General features: G+C 42.4%; 1 protein-coding gene across 4 annotated transcripts in view; it reads right to left on the bottom strand.

The window, feature by feature from the left end:
• Positions 1-17,435, bottom strand: part of trappc8 (trafficking protein particle complex subunit 8) — a 78,248-nt gene that overhangs the window by 15,944 nt on the left and 44,869 nt on the right. For all 4 annotated transcript variants that reach the window (XM_020499423.2, XM_031785726.1, XM_020499425.2 and 1 more), the window contains 5 exons: positions 5,712-5,887; positions 5,420-5,494; positions 3,805-3,931; positions 3,528-3,685; positions 317-786 (listed from right to left, as the gene is read on the bottom strand). In XM_020499423.2, the coding sequence (XP_020355012.1) occupies positions 317-786; positions 3,528-3,685; positions 3,805-3,931; positions 5,420-5,494; positions 5,712-5,887 (1,006 nt within the window). The remainder of the gene's footprint in view (positions 1-316; positions 787-3,527; positions 3,686-3,804; positions 3,932-5,419; positions 5,495-5,711; positions 5,888-17,435) is intronic.

Raw genomic sequence — 17,435 nt, 5'->3', positions numbered from 1 at the left:
TTACAACAGGGTGCGCGCTCTCTCTCTCTCTCTCTCTCACCTGATTACAACAGGGTGCACTCTCTCTCTCTCTCCAGTACCTGATTACAACAGGGTGCGCTCTCTCTCTCTCTCCAGTACCTGATTACAACAGGGTGCTCTCTCCCTCTCCACTACCTGATTACAACAGGGTGCTCTCTCTCTCTCTCTCCCATACTTCAATGGCTGATATAATGTGGCTTGTGTAGTGTGTACCGAGTTCTCTCTTGAATAACTCTCCCCTACCTGATCTTGACTTGCGAAGTGTGTAGTTAGAATACCAGACTGCTCTCCCCACCTGATCTTTCCTCCTTTCTCGGCGCCCTCGTAGTAGAACAGGAAGTTGATCTCATGGACTCCTTCCTGGTCTGGTCCTCTTAGCCACAGGGGGAGCTGGGTAGATTCTCCAGGCGTTAGCGTTCCCTCTCCTAGAGGGATCTCTGCTATCCTTTTACCCCCCGTACCAAACACTCCTCCTCCTCCCGACCCAAAGTCAGCCGCTGACACCAGCGTTACCGCGGTTACCGACCCAGGCGTGGCTCCTGGGGGTGTGGCCAGGGTCTTGTAGGCAGAACAGTTCTCAAAGGAGGTGGGGCTGAGGGGGGTGAGGGGTGTGGCTAGGGAGGAGCTTCCGAAGGTAAAGAAGTCTGGGTGCGTGGACGCCACCCGCAGGCCGCACAGGGGAACGTGACTCACATTACAGAATTCTACGTAGGCCTTCCTGATTTCACCGCATAGCAGGGCAGTAGGGAACTGGAGGAAGAATACCTGGAAGGGTAAAAAAAAAAAAGTTGAATTACAGCAGACAGAGACAGACAGGAGGGGAGAGAGAGATGGTGACGGAGACATGGGGACAGATAGAAGTTAGTTATTGTGCAACCTACTCCAGTGTAGCGGTCTTCCTCAGGAGAAAGACAGGCAAATATAAATCAGAAACTATTGGCTGCAAGTCATTTTTAAATATATACTAGTCTGAATTACTCCCATACTGTCCAGTTCAATCTAAAATGCTAAAACAACAAAAACAGTTAAAAAAATGTAAACAAGTAGATGAAATCCTTAAAGATGGAATAGTTAGAAACCACCCCCATTTTATTTCCACGACTATGTATGGAACAGTTTATGTATGTGCATGGACCAAAGACACATATACACCTAAACAAAAAATGTATACAGCACCAGTCAAATGTTTAGACACACCTACACTCATTCAAAATCTTTCTTTATTTTTACTATTTTCTACATTGTAGAATAATAGTAAAGACATCCAAACTATGAAATAATACATATCGAATCATCTAGTAACCAAAAAAAGTATTAAAGATTCTTCAAAGTAGCCACCCTTTGCCTTGATGATCGCTTTGCACTCTCTTGGCATTCTCTCAACTAGCTTCACCTGGAATGCTTTCCCAACACTCTTTAAGGGGTTCCCACATATGCTGAGCACCTATTGGCTGCTTTTTCTTCACTCTGCGCTCCAACTCATCCCAAACCATCTCAAATTGGGTTGAGATCGGGTGATTTTGGAGGCCATATCATCTGATGCAGCACTCAATCACTCTCCTTCTGGGACAAATAGCCCTTACACATCCTGGAGGTGTTTTGGGTCAATGTCCTGTTGAAAAACAAAATTATTGTCCCACTAAGTGCAAACCAGATGGGATGGCGTATCGCTGCAGAATGCTGTGGTAGCCATGCTGGTTAAGTGTGCCTTGAATTCTAAATAATTCACAGACAGTGTCACCACCAAAGCACCCCCACACATCACACCTCCTCCTCCATGCTTCACGGTGGGAACCACAACTACTCTGCATCTCACAAAGACACAGCGGTTGGTGTCCTTTTGTAGTGGTTTCTTTGCAGCAATTCGACCATGATAGCCTCATTCACGCAGTCTCTTCTGAACAGTTGATGTTGAGATGTATCTGTTACTTGAACACTGAAGCATTTCTTTGGGCTGCAATTTCTGAGGCTGGTAACGCGAATGAACTTATACTCTGCAGCAGAGCAAACTCTGGGTCTTTCTTTCCTGTGGCAGTCCTCATGAGAGCCAGTTTCATCATAGCGCTTGTTGTTTCTTTTAGAACAACTAAAATAAATATAGCTAGCTGCAAGAAGCAATGCCCGGGGTTCAAGCTTTGGCCCCATAGCACCACCAGCAGGACAAATTGCCCTAGGATGAGCTAATTATGTACTCCATATCATGCTTTACAAATAATAGAACTCAACATCAAACAAATCATGCAATATGCTTTTGATGCATTTTGGACCATTTTCAATGATGTTGACTACTTTCAAATGCCTTCTCTAGAACCGTTGCGCCGATTGGCACCAAATATGGTATATAGCGTCTATGTACCCTTCTATTTTCCAGGACTAGCGCAAACAATATGGCCGTTATGAGCCAATGAGCTTGTGTGAATGGTTTTTCCTGTCCACCATGCAGTCAAACTTAACCATAGTTTACAGCTAACAATAGGAGTTGTTGTCCACAAAGCAGCACGGAGGGCTCACAAGTGCCTGTCTATTTCTTACTTTGGATAGTGGATACATTATTTTAATACATTTTTTTATATTCGATTAGAGTTGTTGACGTCAATCGCCTGTATTCTATGAAGAGAGATGCTATGCTACTTACCTCATGTCATGAATATGCATAGCAATATAAAGGGCTATTTTTTATATTATAAATTTGCTGGAATGTTACATGTCCTACTTATATCAGTACACTCAAATAAACCTCACGTAGCAAATAAGCCATTAAATGTTTTGTTGACCAAATTCGAAACACTTTGACCTACATAAAAAAACTGATTGGTGAGCGAAAGAAACTAAACAACGCCTCCTGCTGAAGAAGACAGATTTGCGCCTCTTCCTTTCTGGCTAGTCTCATATCTGAGCATGTGTGCCAAACAGGTCAAGAGATAAATATGTGCCGGTTATAGCACCACCCTATGGTCAATCTGAAAGTGCTTGCATAATGTTGAGTCTTGGCAGTGTTTGGAACATGTGTACCAAGTTTTGTTACAATATGATGGCTTGTTATTGAGCCACCATGTGGCCAATTGGCACGGCATGAGAGGATGTGACATATGGGCATTGATCATCATGTAAAGTTGCACCCTCCTGGGCCTTACCATCTCGCTGGAATTGGACTTTTTTTCCCACCCATTTGGCAGAAGGTAAATAATGAACACCAAGAAATACAAGGTTTCCCCAGCCTCGCTGCTTGAACCCCAAATATCAAAAATAAAACACCATATTAAAAAGCAGAAGAATATCTTAAATCTGCCTTACGCAAAACCACAGACTTTTTACAATTACATCTAAACTGTTTTAAAATGTAGTTTGATACATATCAGGGTTAATTTGCTCATTTATGGCCATAATATTGGGTCAAATGACATTCATTAGACCTGGATTCATTGAATAGTTTAGTTTCAAAATGACAAAAAAAACACTGAAGCTCATTTCTGGGTAAGGGGTAGTGGACAGTGGTGAGTCAGTACCTCCAGCAGGGGCATGGGAGGGGTGATGGTGGGGTCAAGACGTCGGTCAGGACCGTGGCTGACAGAGGTCTTCTCCTCCTTGCTCTGGTTTAACCGCGGTCCCTGAATCTCTAGGTCCTGTCGACCACGAACCGATGTCCCCGCAGTCGCTGAGGGACCTTTAGAGAGTACCGCAACCACAACAAAGGTCGGGTGAGAAGGACCAAAACAAGTTTATAGCACTGGTTTTACAGTGTGTGTGTGTGTGTGAGACTGCATGACCATGTGTATGCGTTACCTTGGTTCTGCGAGAAACTGTTGCTGTTAATAGTAGAGTCTCCAGTAGAAGGGGTGGAGGCCAGGTTATAAACTAGACCCAGGATGGTGAGCTGACCAGTCTGGCGAGGAAGCAGCTTCAGACGAGCCTGCCAGGAGAGGAGGGAAAATACAGTTGAAGTCAGAAATGTACATACACCTTAGCCAAATGCATTTAAACTCAAGTTCACAATTCCTGACATTTAATCCTAGTAACAATTCCCTGCCAGTTAGGATCACCACTTTATTTTAAGAATGTGAAATGTCAAAATAATAGAAGAGAGAATTATTTATTTCAAATGTTATGCTTGGGGTCATTGTCCATTTGGAAGACCCATTTGGAACCAAGCTTTAACTTCCTGACTGATGTCTTGAGATGTTGCTTCAATATATCCACATAATTTTCCTACCTCATGATGCCATCTATTTTGTGAAGTGCACCAGTCCCTTCTGCAGCAAAGCACCCTCACAACATGATGCTGCCACCCCTGTGCTTCATGGTTGGGATGGTGGTTCTTCGGCATGCAAGTCTCCCTCTTTCTCCTCCAAACATAACGATGGTTATTATGGCCAAACCATTCTATTTTTGTTTCATCAGACCAGAGGACATTTCTCCAAAAAGTATGATCTTTGTCCACATGTGCAGTTGCAAACCGTAGTCTGGCTTTTTTATGGCGGTTTTGGAGCAGTGGCTTCTTCCTTACCGAGTAGCCATTCAGGTTGTGTCGACATAGGACTCATTTTACTGTGGATATAAATCCTTTTGTACCTGTTTCCTCCAGCATCTTCACAAGGTCCTTTGCTGTTGTTCTGGGATTGACTTGCACTTTTCGCACCAAAGTACATTCATCTCTAGAAGACAGAACGAGTCTCCTTCCTGAGCAGTATGACAGCTGCGTGGTCCCATGGTGTTTATACTTGCGTAATATTGTTTGTACAGATGAAGGTGGTACCTTCAGGTTTATGGAAATTGCTCCCAAGGATGAACTAGACTTGTGGAGGTCTACAATATTTTTTCTGAGGTCTTGGCTGATTTCTTTTGATTGTCCCATAATGTCACGCCAAGAGGCACTGAGTTTGAAGGTAGGCCTTGAAATACATCCACAGGTACACCTCCAATTGACTCAAATGATGTCAATTGGCTTTAGAAGCTTCTGATAGGCTATGACATCATTTACTGGAATTGTCCAAGCTGTTTAAAGGCACAGTCAACTTAGTGTATGTAAACTTCTGACCCACTGGAATTGTGATAGTGAATTATAAGTGAAATAATCTGTCTGTAAGCAATTGTTGGAAAAATGACTTGTGTCATGCACAAAGTAGATGTCCTAACCGACTTGCCAAAACTATAGTGGTTGTGGTTGAAAAACGAGTTAATGACCCCAACCTAAGTGTATGTAAACTTCCGACTTCAACTGTATCAGAAAGAAGAGTCATATACATCACATGACAATGATGAGCGAGGGGGAGAGAAAGAGAGAGATTGAACATAGAGTTAGAGAGAAGTCAAAGAAAATAAGAGGCAGAGAAATAAAAAAAAAATGGTAAGAGAGAGAGACCAAAAACTGCATAAAATCAGAAAAGATGCCACCGCTTACCACTCTTGTCTCCTCGGGACTCATGAAGAACTCTGGGATGACTTCTGTGGTGATGATGCCATCTTTCTGCACTGTCTGTAACGAGACCGGTTGTAAAAATGAGAGGTTAACGAGTTGAATGTGATGAGTTGAATGAAAAGTAACTGCTCTTACAGCACTGTAGCCTCACAGAGCGAAGGTAACACCAACAGTTGCTCTGATTCAGATGGGTTGGGTTAAATGCGGAAGACACATTTGAATTGAAGGCATTCAGGTGTACAATTGACTAGGTATCCCCCTTTCCCTTTCTTACCCTGGGAGCGATGGCCTCCTTCTCATTGGTGATGGTGACAGCGTCTCCAACCATGATGTCCTGCGGTTGTGGTCGAGAGAAGTCTTTGAACGTGAACTTCCAGAGCAGCGAGAGGTCTGAGAGAACCAGCGGAACCTTTAGAGGGTTCCGGAACGCCACCTCAACTATGATGGGTTCTACATAGGAGCAGAAAGAGAGACACCAGGATGAGAACAAACACAACCAAAGAAATGTGAGGATATCTAAGTATAGTGAATTCAAAACCATATGTAATATGCAGTACACAGAGTACACAAAGATTAAGAAAACCTTCCTAATATTGAGTTGCACCATTTTATGCCCCCCAGAACAGCCTCAATTCGTTGGGGCATGGACTACAAAGTGTCCAAAGCATTCCACAGGGATGCTGGCCCATGTTGACTCCATTGCTTCCCACAGTTGTGTGAAGTTGGCTGGATGTCCTTTGGGTGGTGGACCATTCTTGATAGACCTGGGAAACTGTTGAGCATGAAAAACCCCTCTCTCAGTTCTTGACACACTCAAACCGGTGCGCCTGGCACCTACTACCATAACTCGTTCAAAGGCACTTAAATCGTTTGTCTTACCCATTCACCCTCTGAATGGCACACATACTAGGGCTGACCCCATTTAGTCAACTGGTCAATTGTTTGGTTGATAGGGTGTTGGTTGACAGAGATTCCATTAGGCAAGAAAAAAAAAGGAGAAAAAAAAGGTTACTTGTGCACAAGACACCGGTCTGAGTGGACTAATCCATTGAATAATGCATAATCCATTGCGGAGTCCAAGACATGTGCTACCGAAATTGTGTATGGTTATATTTCGTAAGAACAATGGTGCAACACTAATACAAATATTATTTGTGCTTTTTTATTTTATTAAATGTGCTTTCTCCCGCGTTGGATAACAGTGGTTGTCCACGGTTCTGAAACACCAGCGTGCTGTTGAATTGGCGCCTTTCCCTAGACCTTGTTGCTCTATGCCTAATAGCAAAGTTACCCATATTGGTGTTGAGGACAATGCCGCAGAGTTTGGAGACGAGAAAACAGCCCTTCAATTTTCTATTTTTTATTATACCTTTATTTAACCTCTTGGTGACAGGGAGCAGTATTTTCACTTCCAGTTGAAATGCATGCCCAAATTCAACTGCCTGCTACTCATCCCCAGAAGATAAGATATGCATATTATTTGGATAGAAAACACTCTGAAGTTTCTAAAACTGTTTGAATCATGTCTAATGAGTATAACATAACTTATTTAGCAGGCGAAACCCCGAGGACAAACCACAGATTTTTTATTTTTTTGTTGTCTTGAAGTCACTCTTTTCAATGGGTTTTCATTGGGAATCCAGTTCCACTGGATGTCACCAGTCTTTAGAAATTGTTTGAGGTTTTTCCTTTGTGTAATGAAGAAGTAGCCCTGTTCAGAACGAGGGTCACTTGTAGTGTACTGTTAGATAGAGGCGCGTGACCAGAAACCTAGCTACAGTTTGTTATCCTCCTGTATTGAACACAGACCATCCAGTCTTCAATTTTATCGAATATTTACATAAAAAAAATACCTAAAGTTGTATTACAAAAGTAGTTTGAAATGTTTTTGCAAAGTTTACAGGTAACTTTTGAGATATTTTGTAGTCACGTTGCGCAAGTTGGAACCGGTGTTTTTCTGGATCAAACACGCCAAATAAATTGACATTTTGGATATGATTTGACGGAATTAATCGAACAAATGGACCATTAGTGATGTTTATGGGAAATATTAGAGCGCCAACAAAAGAAGCTCGTCAAAGGCATGAATTAAATTTTTATTTCTGCGTTTTGTGTCGCGCCTGCAGGGTTGAAATATGCTTTTCTCTCTGTTTACGGAGGTGCTATCCTCAGATAATAGCACCATTTGCTTTCGCCGAAAAGCCGTTTTGAAATCTGACATGTTGGCTGGATTCACAACAAGTGTAGCTTTAATTTGGTATCTTAAGTGTGATTTCATGAAAGTTAGATTTTTATAGTAATTTATTTGAATTTGGCGCTCTGCATTTTCACTGGCTTCCGGCCAGGTGGGACGCTAGCGTCCCACATATCCCAGTGAGGTTAATAACCGCTTAGGGATATGGAGACGCTAGCGTCTCTTGTGGCCAATAGCCTGGGGAAATGCAGAGCGCCAAATTCAAATAGTACGCGATAAAACTCAAACTTTCATTAAATCACACATGCAGGGTACTCAATTAAAGCTACACTCGTTGTGAATCCAGCCAACATGTCAGGTTTTAAAAATGCTTTTCGGCGAAAGCATGAGAAGCTATTATCTGATAGCATGCACCCCCCCGAACCACCTGAACGAGATGTAAACAAAAGAATTAGCGTAGCCGGCGCTACACAAAACGCTGAAATAAAATATAAAACATGCATTACCTTTGACGAGCTTCTTTGTTGGCACTCCAATATGTCCCATAAACATCACAATTGGTCCTTTTTCCCCGATTAATTCCGTCCATGTATACCCAAAATGTCCATTTATAAAGCCAGTCTGATCCAGAAAAAAAAACAGCGATCCAAAACACCACGTCTTGACAAAACATTTCAAAAGTTGCCTATAAACTTTGCCAAAATATTTCAAACTACTTTTGTAATCCAACTTTAGGTATTTGTAAACGTTAATAATCGATCAAATTGTTGAAGGGGCGATCTGTATTCAATAGCAGCAAGTCAACAATACATGCTCGATTTTCTCTCTTTCATAACTATCCACAGTGTAACCTCTGCCAGGAAGTGCCTCTTCTTCATTTCACCAAAGATTAACTTCAACCCAATCCCAAAGACTGGTGACATCCTGTGGAAGTTGTAGGAACTGTAAACTGGGCGCTATCTAATTTCCCTTGACAGACAATACAGGGAACTGCCAGAGGGCTTTTTTTTCTTTTTTTTCTTGGTGTTTTGCCTGCTACACAAGTTCTGTTATAGTCAGACATGATTGAACCAGTTTTAGAAACTTCAGAGTGTTTTCTATCCACACATACTAATCAAATGCATATACTATATTCCTGGCATGAGTAGCAGGACGTTGAAATTTTGCACGCTTTTTATCAAAAAGTAGAAATAATGCACCCTAACCTTTTAAGAGGTAACATTTCTCAAATTAACTTGAGTATATAGATATCATAGCAGTCATCAATTTAATAATTTCCTCATATCAGTCTTATTCTGAATGTTGTAGACTCGGGTCTCACTGATCATTCCGTACCACAAAAATTGATTTGGTCATTTATTTACTAACAAGCTAAATGATAACTTAATATATACACACACACACACACACACACACACACACACTGTATAGGTTATTGACTAGAAACTTAGTACCATGACAACAGGTCCCTCGCAGACCAACACAATATGATGTGTTACACAAGATGGCACTTTTTTTTAAAAAAGGGGAGAGAGAGAGAGCGAGAGAGACAACACCTGGATACATTTGTAAACTACGCTTAGTTTTGCCATAATACCTTGCCCCAAACTGCCACTCTTATGGGTAAGAAGTGTAACGCATGTATTTACGTGTTTAATAAGGTCTTCGTTGGGTATCTGTGGGGTAACTCTGTTGGGCCCAGGCCTTCGTGGGCTGAGTTCCGCTTCGTGAGAGAGGTTTGACGTAGGCCTTGTTCTTTGGATGGCCATCTCCTTCGTTCTCAGGTGTAAGTCTCTGATTGTCCACAAGATGTCACAATGGCCTTTCTCTTAGTTGCTTGTTTCCTTGTATTCGTTCTGGAAGAGTGGTCTTCTGAGCACGACTAAAATCATTCGCATGCATTCGTGAATGCAATTGCCGACATGGAACGGTTTATTTAACAGATAGGCTATTGATTATACCTAATTAAGTTGGTTTCCTCTCTCCTCATTTTTCATAGACAGTTAATTTTAAAAGGCCAAATAATCATTAGAAAACCCTTTTGCAATTATGCTAGCACAGCTGAAAACTGTTCTGATTAAAGAAGCAATAAAACTGGCCTTCTTTAGACAAGTTGAGCATCTGAAGTGTCAGCATTTGTGGGTTCGATTACAGGCTCAAAATGGCCAGAAACGATTAACTTCCTTTTTGAAACATATCAGTCTATTCTTGTTCAACAAGATCTCTTATCTACCAACATAGACAGGGCTCTAACTCCTCTTGCTCCACAATGAAATAGGGTGAAGGCCAGGCAGCAGGCTGTTAGCCAGCCTGCCAGCTAAGTAGAGTCTGCCACTAGCACAGTCAGTGTAGTCAGCTCAGCTATCCCCATTGAGACCGTGTCTGTGCCTCGACCTAGGTTGGGCAAAATTAAACATGGAGGTGTTCGCCTTACCAATCTCACTAGGATAAAGACCTCTTCCATTCCTGCCATTATTGAAAGAGATTGTGATACCTCACATCTCAAAATAGGGCTACTTAATGTTAGATCCCTTACTTCAAAGGCAGTTATAGTCAATTAACTAATCATAATCTTGACATGATTGGCCTGACTGAAACATGGCTTAAGCCTGATGAATTTACTGTGTTAAATGAGGCCTCACCTCCTGGTTACACTAGTGACCATATCCCCCGTGCATCCCGCAAAGGCGGAGGTGTTGCTAACATTCACAATAGCAAATATCAATTTACAAAAACAAAAAAAAGAAGTTTTCGTCTTTTGAGATTCTAGTCATGAAATCTATGCAGCCTACTCAATCACTTTTTATAGCTACTGTTTACAGGCCTCCTGGGCCATATACAGCGTTCCTCATTGAGGTCCCTGAATTCCTATCGGACCTTGTAGTCATAGCAGATAATATTTACATTTTTGGTGACTTTAATATTCACATGGAAAAGTCCACAGACCCACTCCAAAATGCTTTCGGAGCCATCATCGACTCAGTGGGTTTTGTCCAACATGTCTCTGGACCTACTCACTGTCACAGTCATACTCTGGACCTAGTTTTGTCCCATGGAATAAATGTTGTGGATCTTGATGTTTTTCCTCATAATCCTGGACTATCGGACCACCATTTTATTCCATTTGCAAATGCAACAAATAATCTGCTCAGACCCCAACCAAGGAGCATCAAAAGTCGTGCTATAAATTCACAGACAACAAAGATTCCTTGATGCCCTTCCAGACTCCCTCTGCCTACCCAAGGACGTCAGAGGACAACAATCAGTTAACCAACTAACTGAGGAACTCAATTTAACCTTGCACAATACCCTAGATGCAGTTGCACCCCAAAAAACTAAAAACATTTCTCATAAGAAACTAGCTCCCTGGTATACAGAATATACCCGAGCTCTGAAGCAAGCTTCCAGAAAATTGGAACGGAAATGGCGCCACACTAAACTGGAATACTTCCGACAAGCTTGGAAAGACAGTACCGTGCAGTATCGAAGAGCCCTCACTGCTGCTCGATCATCTTATTTTCCTCAATTAAGTTGGAAAAATAGGAACAATCCGAAAAAAATGTTTGATACTGTCGCAAAGCTAACTGAAAAGCAGCATTCCCCAAGTAAGGATGGCTTTCACTTCAGCAGTAATAAATTCATGAACTTCTTTGAGGAAAAGATCAGGATTATTAGAAAGCAAGTTACGGACTCCTCTTTAAATCTGCATATTCCTCCAAAGCTCAGTTGTCCTGAGTCTGCACAACTCTGCCAGGACCTAGGATCAAGAGAGACACTCAAGTGTTTTAGTACTAGATCTCTTGACACAATGATGAAAAAAATCATGGCCTCGAAACCGTCAAGCTGCATACTGGACCCTATTCCAACTAAACTACTGAAAGAGCTGCTTCCTGTGCTTGGCCATTCTGTGTTGAACATAATATCCACCGGATGTGTACCAAACTCACAAAATGGCAGTAATAAAGCCTCTTGAAAAAGCCAAACCTTGACCCAGAAAACAAAAACTATTGTCCTATATTGAATCTTCCATTCCTCTCAACATTTTTAGAAAAGGATGTTGCGCAGCAACTCACTGCCTTCCTGAAGACCAAAAATGTATACGAAATGCTTCAGTCTGGTTTTAGACCCCATCATAGCACTGAGACTGCACTTGTGAAGGTGGTAAATTACCTTTTAATGGCATCAGACTGAGGCTCTGCATCTGTCCTCGTGCTCCTAGACCTTAGTGCTTCTTTTGATACCGTCGATCAACATATTCTTTTGGAGAGATTGGAAACCCAAATTGGTCTACACGGACAAGTTCTGGCCTGGTTTAGATCTTATCTGTCGGAAAGATCAGTTTGTCTCTGTGAAAGGTTTGTCCTCTGACAAATCAACTGTAAATTTCGGTGTTCCTCAAAGTTCCGTTTTAGGACCACTATTGTTTTCACTATATTTTACCTCTTGTGGATGTCATTCGAAAACATAATGTTAACTTTCACTGCTATGCGGATGACACGCAGCTGTACATTTCCATGAAACATGGTGAAGCCCCAAAATTGCCCTCGCTCGAAGTCCGTTTCAGACATAAGGAAGTGGATGGCTGTAAACGTTCTACTTTTAAACTCGGACAAAACAGAGATGCTTGTTCTAGGTCCCAAGAAACAAAGAGATCTTCTGTTGAATCTGACAATTAATCTTGATGGTTGTACAGTCGTCTCAAATAAAACTGAAGGACCGTGGCGTTACTCTGGACCCTGATCTCTCTTTTGACGAACATATCAAGACTGTTTCAAGGACAGCTTCTTTCCATCTATTAACATTGCAAAAATCCAAAATCCAAAAATGAATCCATGCTTTTGTTACTTCTAGGTTAGACTACTGCAATGCTCTACTTTCCGGCTACCCGGATAAAGCACTAAATAAACTTCAGCTAGTGCTAAATATGGCTGCTAGAATCCTGACTAGAACCAAAATATTTGATCATATTACTCCAGTGCTAGCCTCCCTACACTGGCTTCCTGTTAAGGCAAGGGCTGATTCCAAGGTTTTACTGCTAACCTACAAAGCATTACATGGGCTTGCTCCTACCTATCTATCTGATTTGGTCCTGCCGTACATACCTACACATACGCTACGGTCACAAGACGCAGGCCTCCTAATTGTCCCCAGAATTTCTACAGCTGGAGGCAGGGCTTTCTCCTATAGAGCTCCATTTTTATGGAATGGTCTGCCTACCCATGTGAGAGACGCAGACTGTGTCTCAACCTTTAACCTCTTGGATTTAGGGGGAGCTATTTAAATTTTTGGATGAAAAAAGTTCCCGTTTTAAACAAGATATTTTGTCACGAAAAGATGCGACTATGCATATAATTGACAGCTTTGGAAAGAAGACACTGATGTTTCCAAAACTGCAAAGATATTGTCTGTGAGTGATACAGAACTGATGTTACAGGCGAAACCCAGATAAAAATCCAACCAGGAAGTGCCACATTCTTTGAAACCGCCTCATGCCAATGACTACTTATATGGCTGTGAATGAGCTATGAATGAGCTTACGTTTTCCACGTTTTCTCCAAGGTGTCTACAGCATTGTGACGTCTTTTTAGGCATTTCCATTGAAGAATGGCTGTAAGGGAACATATATAGCATGTGGTCACATGGTGTCTCCTGCAGAAAATCTTGCGTAAAAAACTGAGGTAGCCATTTTTCCAATCGCTTCTTATGAGAAACCAATTGCCTCGACGGATATATTATCGAATATATATGTTAAAAACACATTGAGGATGGATCCTAAACAACGTTTGCCGTGTCTCTAATTTTGAAAAAAGTTTGGCGTTATAGTTGTAGCATTTTCCGGTCGATTTCTCAGCCATGCATGATGAAGAAACGGGAGCTATTTCTCCTACAAAAATAATCTTTTTGGAAAAAAGGAACATTTGCTATCTAACTGGGAGTCTCCTGAGTGAAAGCATCTGAAGTTCTTCAATGGTAAAATGATTTAATTTGGTTGCTTTTCTTATTTTTGTGAAAATGTTGCCTGCTGCCAGCAGAGCCTAGCATAGCATTATGCCATGATAAACTTACACAAATGCTTGTCTAGCGTTGGCTGTAACGCATATTTTGAAAATCTGAGATGACAGTGTTGTTAATAAAAGGCTAAGCTTGTGTTTGAATATATTTATTTCATGCGATTTTCATTAATAGGAAACATTTCTAGGGGTATTTATGTCCGTTGGGTTATGCTAATGCTTTGAGGCTATGATTGCGCTCCCGGATACGGGTTTGCTCATCTTTACTGAAGGCTCATCTTTACTGAAGACTCATCTCTTCAGTGGGTCATATGATTTTTTGTTTGTTAATTCTTTTTTATTTTTTTTACCCCTTTTTATCCCCAATTTCGTGGTATCCAATTGTTTAGTAGCTACTATCTTGTCTCATCGCTACAACTCCCATACGGGCTCGGGAGAGACGAAGGTTGAAAGTCATGCGTCCTCCGAAACACAACCCAACAAACACAACCCAACCCGCACTGCTTCTTAACACATTGCGTATCCAAACCGGAAGCCAGCCGCACCAATGTGTCGGAGGAAACACCGTGCACCTGGCAACCTTAGTTAGCGTGCACTGCGCCCGGCCCGCCACAGGAGTCGCTGGTGCGCGATGAGACAAGGATATCCCTACCGACCAAGCCCTCCCTAACCCGGACGACGCTAGGCCAATTGTGCGTCGCCCCAAGGACCTCCCGGTCGCGGACGGTTGCGACAGAGCCTGGTCACGAGCCCAGAGTCTCTGGTGGCACAGCTAGCACTGCAGTACAGCGCCCTTAACCACTGCGCCACCCGGGAGGCCCAGTGGGTCATATGATTGAGTGTAGTCTGGCCCAGGAGTGGTAAGGTGAATGGAAAGGCTCTAGAGCAACGAACCGCCCTTGCTGTCTTCTGCCTGGCCGGTTCCCCTCTTTCCACTGGGATTCTCTGCCTCTAACCCTATTACAGGGGCTGAGTCACTGGCTTACTGGGGTTCTTTCATACCGTCCCTAGGAGGGGTGCGTCACTTGAGTGGGTTGAGTCACTGATGTGATCTTCCTGTCTGGGTTGGCGCCCCCCCTTGGGTTGTGCTGTGGTGGAGATCTTTGTGGGCTATACTCGGCCTGGTCTCAGGATGGTAAGTTGGTGGTTGAAGATATCCCTCTAGTGGTGTGGGGGCTGGTGCTTTGGCAAAGTGGGTGGGGTTATATCCTTCCTGTTTGGCCCTGTCCGGGGGTGTCCTCGGATGGGGACACAGTGTCTCCTGACCCCTCCTGTCTCAGCCTCCAGTATTTATGCTGCAGTAGTTTATGTGTCGGGGGCTAGGGTCAGTTTGTTATATCTGGAGTACTTCTCCTGTCAAATTCACACAGGACACCGAATAGAAGTGTGCTCTCTCATATTCTCTCTTTCTTTCTCTCTCAGAGGACCTGAGCCCTAGGACCATGCCTCAGGACTACCTGACATGATGACTCCTTGCTGTCCCCAGTCCACCTGGCCGTGCTGCTGCTCCAGTTTCAACTGTTCTGCCTTATTATTATTGGACCATGCTGGACATTTATGAACATTTGAACATTTTGGCCATGTTCTGTTATAATCTCCACCCGGCACAGCCAGAAGAGGACTGGCCACCCCACACCCCGCCTGGTTCCTCTCTAGGTTTTGGCCTTTCTAGGGAGTTTTTCCTAGCCACCGTGCTTCTACACCTGCATTGCTTGCTGTTTGGGGTTTTAGGCTGGGTTTCTGTACAGCACTTTGAGATATCAGCTGATGTACGAAGGGCTATATAAATCAATTTGATTTGATTTGGAAGACGCATTTGCGACCAAGCTTTAACTTCCTGATTGATGTTGTTTCAATATATCCACATAATTTTCTTTCCTCATGATGCCATATATTTTATGAAGTGCACCAGTCTCTCCTGAAGCAAAGCACCCCCACAACATGATGCTGCCACCCCCGTGCTTCACGGTTGGGATGATGTTCTTCGGTTTGCAAGCCTCCCCCTTTTTCGTCCAAACATAACGATAGTCATTATGGCCAAACAGTTCTATTTCTGTTACATCAGACCAGAGGACAGTTCTCCAAAAAGCAGGAGCTTTGTCCCAATGTGCAGTTGCAAACCGTCGTCTGGCTTTTTTATGAAGGTTTTGGAGCAGTGGCTTCTTCCTTGCTGAGCGGCCATTCAGGTTCTGTCATTATAGGACTCGTTTTACTGTGGATATAGATACTTTTGTACCTGTTTCCTCCAGCATCTTCACAAGGTCCTTTGTTCTGGGATTGATTTGCACTTTTCGCATCAAAGTACGTTCATCTCTAGGAGACAGAACGCATCTCCTTCCTGAGCGGTATGACGGCATGGTGTTTATTCTTGCGTACTATTGTTTGTACAGATGAACGTGGTACCTTCAGGCCTTTGGAAATTGCTCCCAAGGATGAACCAGACTTGAGGTCTACAATTTTTGGCAGATTTTTTTTATATTTTCCCATGATGTCAAGCAAAGAGGCACTGAAGGTAGGCCTTGAAATACATCCACAGGTACACCTCCAATTGACTCAAATTATGTCAATTAGCCTATCAGAAGCTTCTAAAGCCATGACATAATTTTCTGGAATTTTCCAAGCTGTTTAAAATCTTGGAACTACCCATCCCGGATCCGGGAGAAAAGCATAGCGCAACGGTCAAAAAATATTACTAGAAAATATTCATATTCATGAAATCACAAGTGAAATATAGTGAAACACAGCTTAGCCTTTTGTTAATCACTCTGCCATCTCAGATTTTGAAATTATGCTTTACAGCCAAAGCAAGACAAGCGTTTGTGTAAGTTTATCGATAGCCTAGCATAGCATTATGTCCAGCAAGCAGCAGGAAGCTTGGTCACGAAAATCAGAAAAGCAATCAAATTATTCATTTACCTTTGATGAGCTTCGGGTGTTTTCACTCACGAGACTCCCAGTTTGACAGCAAATGTTCCTTTTATTCCATAAAGATTATTTTTATACCCTAAATACCTCCGTTTGTTGGTCACGTTATGTTGAGAAATCCACCGGAAATAGCGGTCACGACAACGCCGTCCATAATGTCGACAGAAACATGGCAAATGTTTTTTATAATCAATCCTCAAGGTGTTTTTCAAATATCTATTCGATAATATATCAACCGGGACAATTGGCTTTTCAGTAGGAGCGAGAGGAAAAATGACACTGTCTTTTACGCAAGAATCACTCTGAGACCCCTCAGCTGGCCACTTACGCAATGTAGTCGTTTACGCTCATTCTTCAACATAAAGGCGTGAAACTACGTCAAAATGCTGTAGACACCTTAGGGAAAACGTAGAAAAAGGAACCTGGTTGATATCCCTTTCAAAGGCCAATAGGAGTGCATAGGAACACAACGGTTTCAAAACATGAGTCACTTCCTGATTGGATTTTTCTTAGGCTTTCGCCTGCAATATCAGTTCTGTTATACTCACAGACAATATTTTTACAGTTGGAAACTTTAGAGTGTTTTCTATCCTAAGCTGTCAATTATATGCATATTCTAGCATCTGGTCCTGAGAAATAGGCCGTTTACTTTGGGCACGTTATTTTTCCAAAAATGAAAATAGTGCCCCCTAGATTCAAGAGGTTAAATGCACAGTCAACTTGCTGTATGTAAACTTCTGACCCACTGGAATTGTGACACAGTGAATTATGAGTGAAATAATCTGTCTGTAAACAATTGTTGGAACTGTACTTGTGTCATGCACAAAGTAGATGACCTAACCGACTTGCCAAAACTATAGTTTGTTAA

Source organism: Oncorhynchus kisutch, linkage group LG13 (genome assembly GCF_002021735.2).
Source record: "Oncorhynchus kisutch isolate 150728-3 linkage group LG13, Okis_V2, whole genome shotgun sequence".
NCBI classification, from domain to species: Eukaryota; Metazoa; Chordata; class Actinopteri; order Salmoniformes; family Salmonidae; genus Oncorhynchus; species Oncorhynchus kisutch.
This window is presented reverse-complemented; position numbering and strand designations above follow the sequence as displayed.